Here is a 20273-nt window from a genome sequence, read left to right on the forward strand (position 1 = left end):
AGTGACACACACAGTGACACACACACACACAGTGACACACACAGTGACACACACACAGTGTGACACACACGGTGTGACACACACACAGTGACACACACAGTGACACACACACAGTGACACACAGTGACACACACACACACAGTGACACACACACAGTGACACACACACACAGTGACACACACAGTGACACACACACAGTGACACACACACAGTGACACACACAGTGACACACACACAGTGACACACACACACAGTGACACACACACAGTGACACACACACACAGTGACACACACACACAGTGACACACACACAGTGACACACACACACAGTGACACACACACAGTGACACACACACACAGTGACACACACACACAGTGACACACACAGTGACACAAACACACAGTGACACACACACAGTGACACACACACAGTGACACACACAGTGACACACACACAGTGACACACACACAGTGACACACACAGTGACACACACACAGTGACACACACACAGTGACACACACACACAGTGACACACACACACAGTGACACAAACACACAGTGACACAAACACACAGTGACACAAACACACAGTGACACACACACAGTGACACACGCAGTGACACACACACAGTGACACACACACACACACAACAACAACAACCGCCATTCGCCACTAAGTGGCGGTGACGTCACCACGACGCTTGTGCCAGGCTATGTGCACCCTGAGGCCACGTGAAGTGTCGAACGCCCGCTGGCAGGAGGTCAAGAGGCAGACCCAGGTGCCACGGGTCGACTGACTGAGATGACTGGTTGATGCACCACCTGTGCCCCCTACTGTGCCAACCTGCTGTGCTTTAGCCACCCGGCGCTCCGCTTGTTGTTCTGAGCATCGCTCCTCCGCCCTCCGTTGTTGTTGGAGGGCGACTGCCTCCAACTGCCCAGTAGCATCCTTCACGAGCCTCCTCCACAGAGGCCGATCTTGACACCGCTGGTACCAGTCATCGGCCAATCCACTCAGCTCCACGTCCTCCTGTACCACGTCACTCCATCTCTTCTCTAGCCCGTGCCGCGCCCGCTTAGCCCCCTCAATCCGGCCAAACAAAAGCTGTTTCGGCATGCGGTGGCTGGGCATGCGGGCTACATGACCCAGCCATCGCAGCCTTGCCTGCCGGAGGAGCTCACCGATGGGACCCTGCCCAGATCTTTCAAGGATTTGTGAGCTCCTCACACAATCCAGTCTGGTTAAACCCAGGATGGATCGTAGGCATGCCAGCCTAAATGTTTCCAACCGGCGAAGATGTTCCATTAGGGGGGTCCACGTTTCGCAAGCGTAGAGAAGGGAGGGAATGACCGTGGCCGAGAAGACCTGAAGCTTAGTGCGGAGCGACAGACCAGGTAGCTTCCACACAGCGTTACGCAACCGATGAAAAGATATTGCCGCTCGACTGATTCGGAGTGAGACCTCTGCTGTTAAACTGGAGCCAGTCATAAGCACACTGCCCAGGTATGGGAAACGCTCCACTCTCTCCACAACTGCCCCATCACCGATTGGGAGTTGTGGGGGTGGAGTGTCCGATGCTACAAAATACCCAGGCAGGTGCTTAGTTTTGGTGGGGCTGATGGTAAGGCCCCACCTCTTAGTGGCATGCTCCAGTCTCAACAGCAGCGTCTCCAACTCCTCCTCTGACTGAGCAGCTATTATCATCAGCATACATAACGTGGTTGAGCAATAGGGAGCCATCCCTTGACCGCACCCGGGCATCGATCAGCCTCCCATTATATCTGTACCATATGGAGATTCCCCCGGTACAGCTATTGAAGGCTTCACGAACTACGTGGTCAAAATAGATGTTAAATAATGTGGGAGCCAGAGGACATCCCTGTCGCACCCCAAGGTGTACAGGGAATGGCTCTGACTCCCGGCCACGTAGTTTTACCCGGGCCCGCTCACCATAATGAAGGTCCTTAATGATCGTGAGCAGAGGGTCAGGTACTCCAAAAGCACGAAGAACGACCCAGAGCCCAGGCCTACTGATGGTATCATAGGCCTTGACCAGGTCAATAAAGCAGAGATGTAGGTCTTGTTGGAATTCCCTACACCTCTGCTGTACCAGACGGACAGAAAATATGGCATCTGTGCAGGACCGCCCTTTCCTGAAACCGCATTGGGGCTCCGCAAGCCTCTCCTCAGCGTGCCTGGCAAGGCGATGTTGAATAATCCTTGCCAGGACCTTTCCCGGCACACTGAGGAGTGAGATGCCCCTGTAGTTGTTACAGTCTGTGCGGTCCCCCTTCTTAAAAAGGGGACCACCAGGGCATCCTTCCAATCCTGCAGAACCCGTCCAGTGGTCCAGACTGTTGTTATGATGTCATATAGGGCAGTTTGTGCACAAACGCCGCCCTCCCTCAGCATTTCGCTTGGGAGATCATCTCTGCCCGGTGCCTTTCCTTGTCTCAGACTCTGGATCGCCTTCAGTACTTCCTCAACAGATGGCACCTCAGCCAGCCACTCACAGGGGGTGACTTCTTCCAATGTTTGAGGCACCGCAGCCTCAGCAGGGTCATCCTCACTTTGTGCCACGATGTTTTACTGGCTGAGGGATTTTCCCTCCCCCAGGACCTCACAGAAATGTTCAGCAAATCTGCAAACCTGTTCCTGGGGGTTGGAGATTGGGTCACCGTTTTTTCCCCTAATGATGGTAATAGGTGTGGCGCTGCAGGTTATTTTTTTGATGGAGTTAAATAGAGATTTGTGATCACGGGCCACTGAGGCAGACTCCAACGCCTCAGCAACCCGCGACCACCACCCATCCTTGCAGCGCCTCACGGCTCTCCGAACCTCCGAGCGAAGGCTGCGGTAAGCCTCCTCATTCTCTGACGTGGGATTCGGTAAGCGATGGCAGTGGGCCTGTCGCTTTTTCTCAACCATCCTGAACACCTCCTCTGTCAGCCAGGGTCTCTGGGGAGGTCTGGACCGCGTACCCAAAGCAGCCATTGCAGCTGCATGAGTCACAGTCCTAAACCTCGCCCATTTACCCTCGACATCAGGAGGAGTCGGGGACGATGCCAATCCCAGCCGCAAGCGATGATAAAATTCTCGCTTGCAACTTTCATCAGATAACTGAGACCAGGCCACTTTAGGTTGGAATGGGGTCCTGGGTGTACACCCACCACCGGAGTGGAAGAATGGCAGGCGCATCTTACAGATGACTAGTCGATGGTCAGAGGGCAGATCAGCTCCACGGTAGGTCCTGGTGTCAAGGACATGGGCACGCATCCGCTGGTCCGTCACTATGTAGTCCAGCAGATGTTTTTGCTTGGACCCGGCATGCATCCATGATGTTGTGTGGATGTAATTACAAGGCCATGGGCTGCACAAAAATCTAGCAGCCTCCTACCGTTGTTATTGAGCTGATCTGGCCCATGCCCTCCAATCACTCCCGACCAGGTGCCAGTATCATGACCAACTCGGGCATTGAAGTCACCCAACATGATGACTCTATCCCGAGGGGCCACTTTAGCCAGCACCTGTGACAGGAGGTCATAGAAGGCATCTGACTCATCGGCTTTGCCTGCATCCCTCCACGGATGTTCATCTTTGGTGAGGGAATAAGTAACCACGACCACCATTCCTCGCCTCCGGTTGATGGGAAGGCGAGCCCAAAGTAGCCTGGGGCTTACAGCTTCCCACACCTCACCGCCACGCTCCCACGTCCCCTTCATTCTTTTGTTCAAAAGAAGAGCCACACCCTGTTGTTTGGCAGTCTGCTGCCCCGAGTAGAGGACTGTCCACCCCTCATGGTGGCAGGAGCCAGAGCCGGTCCACCGGACCTCCTGAATGCCACATAGATCCAGGCGGTACCGGTCCAGCTCCCGACAGAGGAGTGGCAGCCTCTCCTCCGCAGTGAGCATTCGAACATTCCACGTGGCCACCCGTAGTGGTTTTCGTTGTTTCTGGAGGAGCCCCGAGGGTAGATATTCAATCTCCTGGCTCCGCCATTTGAGGTTTGGCCAGGAGACGTCATAGACGCCTCGCCCCCCGGGGCCTCCGGCACAAGCTTAATTCGCGGTTTAGTGGTAATTAATTGAAGGTGGAGGGGTTACCAGCCCCTCGCACCCGTCCAGCGCCCCCGTTTAGCCCCTGTAGTGGACACATATGCCATGAGGGGAGGAGCCAATCACAATTGGACCTCCCCCCACAGCACTGTCCACGACAGAGTTGCCCGTCCGGCACCGCGAGGACAGTGACACACACACACATACAGTGACACACACACAGTGACACACACACACATACAGTGACACACACACACACACACAGTGACACACACAGTGACACACACAGTGACACATACAGTGACACATACACAGTCTCACACACACACAGTGACACACACACACAGTGACACACACACACAGTGACACACACAGTGACACACACAGTGACACACACACACAGTGACACACACACAGTGACACACACACAGTGACACACACAGTGACACACACACACACACAGTGACACACACAGTGACATGCACAGTGACACACAGTGACACACACACACAGTGACACACACACACAGTGACACACGCGGTGACACACACACACTGACACACACAGTGACACACACAGTGACACATACAGTGACACATACACAGTCTCACACACACACAGTGAGTGAGTGAGTAGGTGAGTAGGTGGGTGAGTGGGTGAGTGAGTGGGTGAGTGGGTGCTTGAGTGAGTGGGTGAGTGAGTGGGTGAGTAAGTGAGTGGGTGAGTGGGTGAGTGGGTGGGTGAGTGAGTGGGTGAGTGAGTGAGTGGGTGAGTGAGTGGGTTGGTGAATGGGTGGATGAGTGGGTAGGTGAATGGGTGGGTGAGTGAGTAGGTGAATGGGTGGGTGAGTGGGTAGGTGAATGGGTGGGTGAGTGGGTAGGTGAATGGGTGGGTGAGTGGGTAAGTGAATGGGTGGGTGAGTGGGTAAGTGAGTGGGTAGGTGAGTGGGTAGGTGAGTGAGTGGGTGAGTGGGTGGGTGGGTGAGTGGGTAGGTGAATGGGTGGGTGAGTGGGCAAGTGAATGGGTGGGTGAGTGGGTAAGTGAATGGGTGGGTGAGTGGGTAGGTCAGTGGGTAGGTGAGTGAGTGGGTGAGTGAGTGGGTGAGTGGGTGGGTGGGTGAGTGGGTGGGTGAGTGGGTGAGTGAGTGGGTGAGTGGGTGAGTGAGTGGGTGAGTGAGTGAGTGGGTGAGTGGGTAGGTGAATGGGTGAGTGAGTGGGTAGGTGAATGGGTGGGTGAGTGAGTGGGTAGGTGAATGGGTGGGTGAGTGGGTAGGTGAATGGGTGGGTGAGTGGGTAGGTGAATGGGTGGGTGAGGTGAATGGGTGAGTGAGTGGGTAGGTGAATGGGTGGGTGAGTAGGTAAGTGAATGGGTGCGTGAGTGGGTAGGTGAGTGGGTAGGTGAGTGAGTGGGTGAGTGAGTGGGTGAGTGAGTGGGTGAGTGGGTGAGTGAGTGGGTGAGTGAGTGAGTGGGTAGGTGAATGGGTGAGTGAGTGGGTAGGTGAATGGGTGGGTGAGTGGGTAGGTGAATGGGTGGGTGAGTGGGTAGGTGAATGGGTGGGTGAGTTGGTAGGTGAATGGGTGGGTGAGTGGGTAGGTGAATGGGTGGGTGAGTGGGTAGGTGAATGGGTGGGTGAGTGGGTAGGTGAATGGGTGGGTGAGTGAGTGGGTGGGTGAGTGAGTGGGTGGGTGAGTGAGTGGGTAGGTGAATGGGTGAGTGGGTGAGTGGGTGCTTGAGTGAGTGAGTGGGTGAATGAGTGGGTGAGTGAGTGGGTGGGTGAGTGAGTGGGTGAGTGAGTGGGTGAGTGGGTGGGTGAGTGGGTGAGTGAGTGGGTGAGTGAGTGGGTGAGTGCGTGGGTGAGTGAATCGGTGGGTGAGTGGGTAGGTGAGTGGGTGGGTGAGTGGGTAGGTGAGTGAGTGAGTGAGTGAGTCAGTGGGTGAGTGAGTGGGTAGGTGAATGGGTAGGTGAGTGGGTAGGTGAGTGGGTGGGTGAGTGGGTAGGTGAGTGGGTAGGTGAGCGATCGTACGCGAGTTCACCGTCTCCACCTCGTCCTCCCCCTCCTCGTCATCCTCCTCGCCGGCCCCCGTGAGGGAGTGCGTCTCCACCTGGAGCTGCAGCTGCTCCAGCCTCCGCTCGTAGTCCTAGCCAGAGGCACCGCTCACCCCCTCACCCACCCACTCACCCACCCACTCACCCACCCACTCATCCACCCACTCACCCACCCACTCATCCACCCACTCATCCACTCATCCACCCACCCACCCACTCATCCACCCACCCACCCACTCACTCACTCATCCACTCATCCACCCACCCACCCACTCACCAACCCACCCACTCACCGACTCATCCACCCACTCATCTATCCACCCACCCATTCACCCACCAACCCACTCATCCACTCATCCACTGATCCACCCACTCATCCACTCATCCACCCACTCATCCACCCACTCAGCCACCCACCGACTCACAAACCCACCCACCCATTCATCCACCCACCCACCGACTCACCCACCCACCCACCCACTCATACATCCACCCACCCACCCACCCACGTGCTCACCCACCTCCGCACCATCCACACCACTGATCCACCCACTCATCTACCCACTCATCCACCCACCCACCCACTGACGTAAGCGCTCACCCAACCGCTCACCCACCTCCTCACCACCACCACCACCAGCCCCCCGCCCCCTCACCAGTCTCTGTGTCTCCAGCATGAGGTCCACTTCCTGACGCTCCCTGCGGAATACTCGCTCCATTTCCTGCAGCCTGCATCATCATCACCACCACGACAAAGATCCCCCGTGTAGCCTTCACAGACCGTAGGGGCAAGTGCTGTTAGCTGGCACAAAGACACAGACAAAGATCCCCCGTGTAGCCTTCACAGACCGTAGGGGCAAGTGCTGTTAGCTGGCACCTCACACACAGACAAAGGTCCGCCGTGTAGCCTTCACAGACCGTAGGGGCAAGTGCTGTTAGCTGGCACAAAGACACAGACAAAGATCCCCCGTGTAGCCTTCACAGACCATAGGGGCAAGTGCTGTTAGCTGGCACCTCACACACAGACACAGACAAAGATCCCCCGTGTAGCCTTCACAGACCGTAGGGGCAAGTGCTGTTAGCTGGCACCTCACACACAGACACAGACAAAGGTCCCCCGTGTAGCCTTCACAGACCGTAGGGGCAAGTGCTGTTAGCTGGCACCTCACACACAGACACAGACAAAGGTCCCCCGTGTAGCCTTCACAGACTGTAGGGGCAAGTGCTGTTAGCTGGCACCTCACACACAGACAAAGGTCCGCCGTGTAGCCTTCACAGACCGTAGGGGCAAGTGCTGTTAGCTGGCACAAAGACACAGACAAAGATCCCCCGTGTAGCCTTCACAGACCATAGGGGCAAGTGCTGTTAGCTGGCACCTCACACACAGACACAGACAAAGATCCCCCGTGTAGCCTTCACAGACCGTAGGGGCAAGTGCTGTTAGCTGGCACCTCACACACAGACACAGACAAAGGTCCCCCGTGTAGCCTTCACAGACCGTAGGGGCAAGTGCTGTTAGCTGGCACCTCACACACAGACACAGACAAAGGTCCCCCGTGTAGCCTTCACAGACCGTAGGGGCAAGTGCTGTTAGCTGGCACCTCACACACAGACACAGACAAAGATCCCCCGTGTAGCCTTCACAGACCGTAGGGGCAAGTGCTGTTAGCTGGCACCTCACACACACAGACACAGACAAAGATCCCCCGTGTAGCCTTCACAGACTGTAGGGGCAAGTACTGTTAGCTGGCACAAAGACACAGACAAAGATCCCCCGTGTAGCCTTCACAGACCGTAGGGGCAAGTGCTGTTAGCTGGCACCTCACACACACACACAGACAAAGATCCCCCGTGTAGCCTTCACAGACCGTAGGGGCAAGTGCTGTTAGCTGGCACCTCACACACAGACACAGACAAAGGTCCGCCGTGTAGCCTTCACAGACCGTAGGGGCAAGTGCTGTTAGCTGGCACCTCACACACAGACACAGACAAAGATCCCCCGTGTAGCCTTCACAGACCGTAGGGGCAAGTGCTGTTAGCTAGCACCTCACACACAGACACAGACAAAGGTCCCCCGTGTAGCCTTCACAGACCATAGGGGCAAGTGATGTTAGCTGGCACCTCACACACAGACACAGACAAAGATCCCCCGTGTAGCCTTAACAGACTGTAGGGGCAAGTGCTGTTAGCTGGCACCTCACACACAGACACAGACAAAGATCCCCCGTGTAGTCTTCACAGACCGTAGGGGCAAGTGCTGTTAGCTAGCACCTCACACACAGACACAGACAAAGGTCCCCCGTGTAGCCTTCACAGACCGTAGGGGCAAGTGCTGTTAGCTGGCACCTCACACACAGACACAGACAAAGATCCCCCGTGTAGCCTTAACAGACTGTAGGGGCAAGTGCTGTTAGCTGGCACCTCACACACAGACACAGACAAAGATCCCCCGTGTAGTCTTCACAGACGGTAGGGGCAAGTGCTGTTAGCGAGCACCTATGAAGGCCGGAACGGTACACGAGGGGGTGGGTGGCCAGCACCACGCCCGGCCGCCTTTGTCTCCCCAGTGGCGATGTTTTTATCCACCGCACCAGGTACTAATTTGAGGCTGAGTCGACCTAGGGGAGGCCCGGGACCGGTTCAGATAATCGTCACTGGTGTTGGCCGTGAGCGGGAATCGAACCCGGGTCGCCAGGTTCATAGCGCAGCGTAGCGCTAACCGCTACACCACCGCTCCCCACACACATACACACATACATACACACACAGACACATACATACACACAGATACACACACACCGCTACACCACCGCTCCCCACACATAGACACACATACATACACACACACAGACACACAGACACACACTAATATACACACACACATACAACGCTACACCACCGCTCCCCACACACATACACACGTACACACATACAGACACATACATACACACAGATACACACACACACACCGCTACACCACCGCTCCCCACACACAGACACACATACATACACACACACACAGACACACACTAATATACACACACATACACACCTCTACACCACCGCTCCCCACACACATACACACGTACATACACACACAGACACACACATACACACAGACAGACACATATACACACACACATACACACACACATACATACACACACACAGACACACACTAATATACACACACACATACACACCTCTACACCACCGCTCCCCACACACATACACACGTACACACATACACAGACACATACATACACACAGATACACACACATACACACACACACCGCTACACCACCGCTCCCCACACACATACACACGTACACACATACACAGACACATACATACACACACGTACACACACACACATACACACCGCAACACCGCCGCTCCCCACACAGACACACATACATACACACACACAGACACACACACACGTACACACACACACATACACACCGCTACACCACCGCTCCCCACACACAGACACACGTACACACATACAGACACATACATACACACAGATACACACACACACACCGCTACACCACCGCTCCCCACACACAGACACACATACATACACACACACAGACACACACACACGTACACACACACACACATACACATCGCTACACCACCGCTCCCCACACACAGAAAACACATACATACACACACACACAGACACACACAGACACACACATACACACACATACACTAATATACACACACACACACAGACACACACACCGCAACACCACCGCTCCCCACACACAGACACACATACATACACACACACACACAGACACACACACACAGACACACACAAATATACACAAACACACATACACACTGCTGCACCACCGCTCCCCACACACAGACACACATACACACACACAGACACACACATACACACACATACACACACACACACACACAAATATACACAAACACACATACACACTGCTGCACCACCGCTCCCCACACACAGACACACATACACACACACAGACACACACATACACACACATACACACACACACACACTAATATACACACACACACATACACACCGCTACACTACCGCTCCCCACAACTCCAACTCCCCCACACCCCCCCCCCCCACCACCGCTACCCCCCCCACCCACCAACACTCCACGGCGCTCCCCACCTCTGCTCCATCTCCTGCTTCATGTCGATTCCCTGCTTGTCCAGCAGCTCCCTCTGAGCGAAGCTCCAATCAGGCGGCTCCGAGGGCGGAGGGCCGGCTCCACCGCCTCCGCCGCCGCCGCCGGCGGCCGCATCCCAGGCCACGCTCCTCCCGCGCTCAGCCCTCGCCTGCTCCGGGTGAGTGAAGCGGAAGACGTGGTTCTTTCCCAGGATGATGCGGTGGCCTTGCGGTGGGGGAGGGGACGGACGGCCGACGTGAGACCGAGCGGAGACACGGACACCGTGAACAGGCGCAGAGACACGGACACCGTGAACACAGAGACACGGCCACCGTGAACAGACACAGAGACACGGCCACCGTGAACAGACACAGAGACACGGCCAGCGTGAACAGACACAGAGACACGGCCATCGTGAACAGACACAGAGACACGGCCATCGTGAACCCGCAAGAAGACACGGCCATTGTGAACAGGCGCAGAGACACGGCCATCGTGAACACAGAGACACGGCCATCGTGAACACAGAGACACGGCCATCGTGAACACAGAGACACGGCCAACGTGAACACAGAGACACGGCCATCGTGAACACAGAGACACGGCCACCGTGAACAGAGACACGGCCACCGTGAACAGACACAGAGATACGGCCAACGTGAACACAGAGACACGGCCACCGTGAACAGAGACACGGCCACCGTGAACAGACACAGAGACACGGCCACCGTGAACAGAGACACGGCCATCGTGAACAGACACAGAGACACGGCCATCGTGAACACAGAGACACGGCCACCGTGAACAGACACAGAGACACGGCCATCGTGAACAGGCGCAGAGACACGGCCACCGTGAACAGAGACACGCCCACCGTGAACAGAGACACGGCCACCGTGAACAGACACAGAGATACGGCCACCGTGAACAGAGACACGGCCACCGTGAACAGAGACACGGCCACCGTGAACAGACACAGAGACACGGCCACCGTGAACAGAGACACGGCCATCGTGAACAGACACAGAGACACGGCCATCGTGAACACAGAGACACGGCCACCGTGAACAGACACAGAGACGTGGCCACCGTGAACCCGCACAGAGACACGGCCACCGTGAACAGACACGGAGACACGGCCATCGTGATCACAGAGACACGGCCACCGTGAACAGACACAGAGACACGGCCACCGTGAACAGACACAGAGACACGGCCACCGTGAACCCGCACAGAGACACGGCCACTGTGAACAGACACGGAGACACGGCCATCGTGAACACAGAGACACGGCCATCGTGAACACAGAGACACGGCCACTGTGAACAGACACAGAGACACGGCCACCGTGAACAGAGACACGGCCACCGTGAACAGAGACACGGCCACCGTGAACAGAGACACGGCCACCGTGAACAGAGACACGGCCACCGTGAACAGAGACACGGCCACCGTGAACAGACACAGAGACACGGCCACCGTGAACAGACACAGAGACACGGCCACCGTGAACAGACACAGAGACACGGCCACCGTGAACAGACACAGAGACACGGCCACCGTGAACAGACACAGAGACACGGCCACCGTGAACAGACACAGAGACACGGCCACCGTGAACAGACACAGAGACACGGCCACCGTGAACAGACACAGAGACACGGCCACCGTGAACAGACACAGAGACACGGCCACCGTGAACCCGCACAGAGACACGGCCACTGTGAACAGACACAGAGACACGGCCATCGTGAACAGACACAGAGACACGGCCACCGTGAACCCGAACGGAGACACGGCCACCGTGAACCCACCCAGCATCTGGGTCTGTCCCGTGACCTCGTTCACCTAGCCTGGCTCAGCAGTCAACCCATTGCATCTGCGTCTGTCCCGTGACTTCCTGGGTGAGTGGATGAGCGGGTGGGTGGATGAGTCGGTGGGTGTGTGGGTGAGTTGGGTGGATGAGTGAGTGAGTGAGTGGGTGGATTAGTGGGTGGGTGGATAAGTGAGTGGGTGTGTGGGTGAGTGGGTGGATGAGTGAGTGGGTGGATTAGTGGGTGGATGAGTGAGTGGGTGGGTGGATGAGTAGGTGGGTCGGTAGGTGAATTGTTGGCTAAGTGTGTGGGTGTGTGGGTGAGTCAGTGAGTGGGTGGATTAGTGGGTGGGTGGATGAGTGAGTGGGTGTGTGGGTGTGGGGGTGAGTGGGTGGATGAGTGAGTGAGTGGGTGGATTAGTGGGTGGGTGGATGAGTGAGTGGGTGGATGAGTAGGTGGGTCGGTAGGTGAATTGTTGGCTAAGTGTGTGGGTGTGTGGGTGAGTGGGTGTGTGGGTGAGTCAGTGAGTGGGTGGATTAGTGGGTGGGTGGATGAGTGAGTGGGTGTGTGGGTGTGGGGGTGAGTGGGTGGATGAGTGAGTGAGTGGGTGGATTAGTGGGTGGGTGGATGAGTGAGTGGGTGGATGAGTAGGTGGGTCGGTATGTGAATTATTGGGTGAGTGGGTGTGCGGGTGTGTGGGTGAGTCAGTGTCAGTGAGTGGGAGGATGAGTGGGTGGGTGGATGAGTGGGTGGATGAGTGGGTGGGTGAGTAAGTGAGTGGGTGGATTAGTGGGTGGGTGGGTAGGCGAATTGTTGGCTAAGTGTGTGGGTGTGTGGGTGAGTCAGTGAGTGGGAGGATGAGTGGTTGGGTGGATGAGTGAGTAGGTGTGTGGGTGTGTAGGTGGATGAGTGAGTGAGTGGGTGGATTAGTGGGTGGGTGGATGAGTGAGTGGGTGGATGAGTAGGTGGGTGGGTAGGCGAATTGTTGGCTAAGTGTGTGGGTGTGTGGGTGAGTCATTGAGTGGGTGGATTAGTGGGTCGGTGGATGAGTGAGTGGGTGTGTGGGTGAGTGGGTGGATGAGTGAGTGGGTGGATTAGTGGGTGGGTGGATGAGTGAGTGGGTGGATGAGTAGGTGGGTTGGTAGGTGAATTGTTGGGTAAGTGAGTGGGTGTGCGGGTGTGTGGGTGAGTCAGTGAGTGGGAGGATGAGTGGGTGGGTGGATGAGTGAGTGGGTGTGTGGGTGTGTGGGTGGATGAGTGAGTGAGTGGTTGGATTAGTGGGTAGGTGGATGAGTGAGTGGGTGGATGAGTAGGTGGGTGGGTAGGCGAATTGTTGGCTAAGTGTGTGGGCGTGTGGGTGAGTCAGTGAGTGGGAGGATGAGTGGGTGGGTGGATGAGTGAGTGGGTGGGTGAGTGCGTGGGTGGATTAGTGGGTGGGTGGATGAGTGAGTGGATGGGTGAGTGGGTGGATTAGTGAGTGGGTGGATGAGTGAGTGGGTGTGTGGGTGAGTGGGGTGGATGAGTGGGGTGGATGAGTGTGTGAGTGAGTGGGTGGATAGTGGGTGGATGGATTAGTGGGTGGGTGGATGAGTGAGTGGGTGGGGATGAGTGAGTGGGTGGGTGAGTGAGTGGGTGGGTGGATTAGTGGGGGGGTGGATGAGTGAGTGAGTGGGGGATTAGTGGGTGGGGAAGGACAAAGGCGCCGAGCCGTGTCGGCCTTCACAGGCGCTGCTGCTGCTGCTGGGGCTGCTGCTGCTGCTGTGCTCGCTAACAGCACTTGGCCCTGCAGTGCTGTGTGGGTTACCCGGGGGAGTTTTGTGTGTGTGTGTGGGTAGGTGAATTGTTGGGTGAGTGAGTGGGTGTGTGGGTGTGTTGGTGGGTGTGTGAGTGGGTGTGTGGGTGGGTATGTGGGTGTGGGTGTGTGGGTGTGTGAGTGGGGTGGGTGTGTGGGTGGGTGTGTGGGTGGGTGTGTGGGTGGTGTGTGGGTGTGTGGGTGGGTGTGTAGGGTGTGTCTGTGTGGATGTGTGTGTGTGTGGGTGTGTGGGTGTGTGGGTGGGGGGTGTGTGAGTGGGTTGTGTGTGTGTGTGTGTGTGTGGGTGGTGGGTGGGTGGGTGTGTGGGTGTGTGGGTGGGTGTGTGGATGTGTGTGTGGGTGGGTGGGTGTGTGTGTGTGTGGTGTGGTGAGTGGGTGTGTGGGTGTGTGTGTGTGTGTGGGTGTGTGTGGGGTGCGTAGGGGTGTAGTGGGTGTGTGGGGGTGTGTGTTGTTGTTGTATGGGTGTGTGTGTGTGTGGGTAGGTGAAATTGTTGGGCGAGTGAGTGGGTGTGGGGTGTGTGGGTGGGTGTGTGAGCGGGTGTGTGAGTGGGTGTGTGGGTGTGTGGGTGGGTGTGTGTGTGAGTGGGTGTGTGGGTGGGTGTGTGGGTGGGTGTGTAGGTGTGTGTGTGTGGATGTGTGTGTGTGTGTGGGTGTGTGGGTGGGTGAGTGAGTGGGTGGATGAGTGAGTGAGTGGGTGTGTGTGTGGATGTGTGTGTGGGGTGTGTGGTGGGGAGCGATAGTGTAGCGGTTAGCGCTACGCTGCGCTATGAACCTGGTGACCCGGGTTCGATTCCCGCTCACGGCCAACACCAGTGACGATTATCTGAACCGGTCCCGGGCCTCCCCTAGGTCGACTCAGCCTCAAATGAGTACCTGGTGCGGTGTGTAAACATTGCCACTAGGGAGACAAAGGCGGTCGGGCGTGGTGCTGGCCACCCACCCCCTCGTGTACCGTTCCGGCCTTCAAAGGTGCTCGCTAACAGCACTTGCCCCTACAGTCTGTTAAGGCTATATGGGGATCTTTGTCTTTGTCTTTGTGTGGGTGTGTGGGTGGGTGAGTGAGTGGGTGAGTGAGTGGGTGGCTGTGTGGGTGGTTGGGTGTGTGGGTGGGTGTGTGTGTGTGTGGGTGTGTGTGTGTAGGTGTATGTGTTTGTGTGGGTGTGTGTGTGTGTAGGTGTGTGTGTGTGTGCGTGTGTGTCTGTGTGTGTGTGCGTGTGTGTGTGTTTCGACTGTCCACTGGTGGGGAGCGATAGTGTAGCGGTTAGCGCTACGCTGCGCTATGAACCTGGCGACCCGGGTTCGATTCCCGCTCACGGCCAACACCAGTGACGATTATCTGAACCGGTCCCGGGCCTCCCCTAGGTCGACTCGGCCTCAAATGCGTACCTGGTGCGGTGTGTAGTAAACATTGCCACTGGGGAGACAAAGGCGGTCGGGCGTGGTGCTGGCCACCCACCCCCTCGTGTAACCATTCCGGCCTTCATAGGTGCTCGCTAACAGCACTTGCCCTTACAGTCTGTTAGAGGCTACACGGGGGATCTTTGTCTGTGTGTGAGGTGCCAGCTAACAGCACTTGCCCCTTCAGCCTGTTAGAGGCTACACGGGGGATCTTTGTCTGTGTGTGAGGTGCCAGCTAACAGCACTTGCCCCTACTGTCTGTTACAGCTACACGGGGGGGATCTTTGTCTCTGTGTGTGAGGTGCCAGCTAACAGCACTTGCCCCTACAGTCTGTGAAGGCTACACGGGGGACCTTTGTCTGTGTTGTTTAACTCACCAGACCTCAGCACCACAGGCTCCGTCACCTGCCGCCCATTGACGTAGGAGTCGGCCCCACAACAACTCTCCAGCGTCACCTCTACGGGGTCGCGGGGTCATGGGGTCACACGCGGGTCATGGTGTCACACATGGGGTCAGACAAGGGGTCACACACGGGGTCATGGGGTCACATGCAGGGTCACATGCGGTCATGGGGTCATACACGGGGGCACACGCTCACTCACCCACTCACTCACACACTCACTCACTCACCAACCCCACTCACCCACTCACCCACTCACTCATCCACCCACTCACACACCCACTCACCCGCTCACTCACAAACTCACCCACTCACTCACCCACTCACTCACCCACACACTCACTCACACACCCACTCACTCACTCACTCACCCACTCACTCACCCACTCACTCACCCACCCACTCACCCACCCACTCACTCACTCTCACCCACTCACATACTCACTCACTCACCAACCCACTCACACACTCACTCACTCACCAACCCACTCACCCACTCACTCACTCACCCACTCACCCACCCACTCACTCACCCACTCACACACTCACTCACTCACACACTCACTCACTCACTCACCCACTCACTCACTCACCCACTCACTCACCCACTCACTCACTCACCCACTCACCCACTCACTCACTCACCCACACACTCACCCACTCACTCACCCACACACTCACCCACTCACTCACCCACACACTCACCCACTCACTCACCCACCCACTCACACACTCACTCACTCACCAACCCACTCACTCACTCACACACTCACACACTCACTCACTCACCCACCCACTCACTCACCCACTCACCCACTCACTCACACACTCACCCACCCACTCACCCACCCACTCACCCACTGACCCACTCACCCACTGACCCACTCACTCACCCACCCACTCACCCACCCACTCACTCACTCACTCACCCACCCACTCACTCACCCACTCACCCACTCACCCACTCACACACTCACCCACCCACTCACCCACCCACTCACACACTCACTCACCAACCCACTCACCCACTCACTCGCTCACACACCCACTCACCCACCCACTCACCCACCCACCCACTCACCCACTCACCCACTCACTCACCCACTCACTCACACACTCACACACCCACTCACCCACCCACTCACCCACTCACCCACTCACCCACCCACTCACCCGTGCCATGTGCCAGCATGAGGCTGTGGAAGAGACAGTGCTCCTCCAGGATGTGCTGTCCACTCACTCACCCACTCACTCACCCACTCACCCACTCACACACCCACTCACTCACCCACTCACTCACTCACCCACCCACTCACCCACCCACTCACCCGTGCCATGTGTCAGCGTGAGGCTGTGGAAGAGACAGTGCTCCTCCAGGATGTGCTGTCCACTCACCCACCCACTCACCCACTCACTCACCCACCCACTCACTCACCCACTCACACACTCACTCACCCACTCATCCACCCACTCACCCACTCACGCACCCACTCACCCACTCACCCACCCACTCACCCACTCACCCACTCACCCACTCACTCACTCACTCACCCGTGCCATGTGCCAGTGTGAGGCTGTGGAAAAGACAGTGCTCCTCCAGGATGTGCTGTCCACTCACTCACCCACTCACTCACTCACCCACTCACTCGCCCACTCACTCACTCACCCACCCACTCACCCACCCACTCACTCATTCACCCACTCACTCACCCACCCACTCACTCACCCACACACTCACCCACTCACTCACCCACACACTCACCCACTCACTCACCCACTCACTCACCCACTCACCCACTCACTCACCCACCCACTCACTCACTCACCCACTCACTCACTCACCCACTCACTCACTCACCCACTCACTCACTCACCCACTCACTCACCCACTCACTCACTCACCCACCCACTCACCCACCCACTCACTCACTCACCCACCCACTCACTCACCCACACACTCACCCACTCACTCACCCACACACTCACCCACTCACTCACCCACTCACTCACCCACTCACCCACTCACCCACCCACCCACTCACTCACTCACCCACTCATCCACCCACTCACCCACTCACGCACCCACTCACCCACTCACTCACCCACTCACCCACTCACTCACTCACCCGTGCCATGTGCCAGTGTGAGGCTGTGGAAGAGACAGTGCTCCTCCAGGATGTGCTATCCACTCACTCACCCACTCACTCACTCACCCACCCACTCACCCACCCACTCACTCACTCACCCACTCACTCACCCACCCACTCACTCACCCACTCACTCACCCACACACTCACCCGTGCCATGTGCCAGTGTGAGGCTGTGGAAGAGACAGTGCTCCTCCAGGATGTGCTGTCCACTCAGCACGATGTCCTGGCGCACCGTGGCATCACCACGCCCCACCCTGCTCACACACACGGTGACACACACACAGTGACACACACAGTGACACACACACACACAGTGTGACACACACACAGTGACACACACAGTGACACACACACACACAGTGTGACACACACACAGTGACACACACACACACAGTGTGACACACACACAGTGTGACACACACACAGTGACACACACAGTGACACACACACACACAGTGACACACACACAGTGACACACACACAGTGACACACACACACAGTGACACACACAGTGTGACACACACACACACACAGTGTGACACACACACAGTGACACACACAGTGACACACACACACACAGTGTGACACACACACACACAGTGTGACACACACACACACAGTGATACACACACAGTGACACACAGTGACACACACACAGTGTGACACACACACAGTGTGACACACACACACGGTGACACACACACAGTGACACACACACAGTGACACACACACAGTGACACACACACACACAGTGACACACACACACACAGTGACACACACACAGTGACACACACACACACAGTGACACACACACAGTGACACACACACAGTGACACACACACAGTGACACACACACAGTGACACACATACAGTGACACACACACAGTGACACACACACAGTGACACACACACACAGTGACACACACACAGTGACACACACACAGTGACACACACAGTGAAACACACACAGTGACACACACACACACAGTGACACACACACACACACACAGTGACACACACACAGTGACACACACACACACAGTGACACACACACAGTGACACACACACAGTGACACACACACAGTGACACACACACACACACAGTGACACACACACACACAGTGACACACACACACAGTGACACACACACACAGTGACACACACAGTGACACACACAGTGACACACACAGTGACACACACACAGTGACACACACACACACAGTGACACACACACACAGTGACACACACAGTGACACACACAGTGACACACACACACACACAGTGACACACACACAGTGACACACACAGTGACACACACACAGTGATACACACACAGTGACACACACACACACTGACACACACACACAGTGACACACACACACAGTGACACACACACACAGTGACACACACACACAGTGACACACACAGTGACACACACAGTGACACACACACAGTGACACACACACACAGTGACACACACACAGTGACACACACACAGTGACACACACACACACAGTGACACACACACAGTGACACACACACACAGTGACACACACACAGAGGGTGACCCACACACACAGGGTGACACACACAGACACACACACACAGTGTGTGGACAAGTGTGTGGGCGAATGAGCAGGTGAGTGGGTGGGTGAGTGGGTGGGTGGGTGAGTGAGTGGGTGAGTGAGTGGGTGAGTGAGTGAGGAGTGAGAGGGTGAGAGATGGGTGAGTGGGCGAGTGAGTGGGCAAGTAAGTGAGTGAGTGGGGAGTGAGTGAGCGGATGAGTAAGTGACTGAGTGACCGGCTGAGAGATGGGTGTGTGAGTGGATGAGTGAGTGATTGGATGAGTGGGTGTGTGAGTGTGTGAGTGGATGGGTGACTGGGTGAGCTGATGAGTGGGTGAACGGCTAACTGTGCGGGTGAGTGAGATGTGTGGTGGAGGAGTTGGTGGGTGAATGGGTGGGCAAGTGAGCGGGTGAGTCGGTCAGTGGTTTAGTGAGTGGGCAGGTGAGTGGGTGAATGAGTTTGGGAGCAGGTGGGTGAGTGGCTGAGCGGGTGAGCGTGTGCGCAAGTGGGTGAGTGGATGGTTGAGCGGGTGAGTGGGTGAGCGAGTGCATGAGTGGGTGGGTAGGTGAGTGGGTGGGTGGGTGAGTGCATGAGTGGGTGGGTAGGTGAGTGGGTGAGTGAGTGGGTGGGTGAGTGAGTGGGTGAGTGAGTGGGTGGGTGGGTGAGTGAGTGAGCGAATGAGCGGGTGAGTGGGTGGGTAAGTGCATGAGTGGGTGGGTAGGTGAGTGGGTGAGTGCATGAGTGGGTGGGTAGGTGAGTGAGTGGGTGGGTGAGTGCATTAGTGGTGGGTAGGTGAGTGAGTGAGCGAGTGGGTGGGTGGGTGAGTGCATGAGTGGGTGGGTAGGTGAGTGAGCGA

The 20273-nt window shown here is 56.5% G+C and overlaps 1 protein-coding gene across 1 annotated transcript in view; it reads right to left on the reverse strand.

The window, feature by feature from the left end:
* Nucleotides 1-5364: 5364 nt before the first annotated feature.
* Nucleotides 5365-20273, reverse strand: part of LOC142907203 (kinesin-like protein KIF1B) — a gene marked incomplete at its 3' end in the record, with an annotated part of 63985 nt that continues 49076 nt past the window's right edge. Inside the window, exons 12-16 of the mRNA XM_076056466.1 lie at nucleotides 17999-18105; nucleotides 15678-15758; nucleotides 10279-10501; nucleotides 6760-6832; nucleotides 5365-6195 (exon numbers count right to left, since the gene is read on the reverse strand). Of these exons, the coding sequence (XP_075912581.1) occupies nucleotides 5365-6195; nucleotides 6760-6832; nucleotides 10279-10501; nucleotides 15678-15758; nucleotides 17999-18105 (1315 nt within the window). The remainder of the gene's footprint in view (nucleotides 6196-6759; nucleotides 6833-10278; nucleotides 10502-15677; nucleotides 15759-17998; nucleotides 18106-20273) is intronic.

This window comes from Petromyzon marinus, chromosome 75 (genome assembly GCF_048934315.1).
Source record: "Petromyzon marinus isolate PM22_M1 ecotype Great Lakes invasive population chromosome 75, UKy_Petmar_22M1.pri1.0, whole genome shotgun sequence".
Taxonomy (NCBI): Eukaryota; Metazoa; Chordata; class Hyperoartia; order Petromyzontiformes; family Petromyzontidae; genus Petromyzon; species Petromyzon marinus.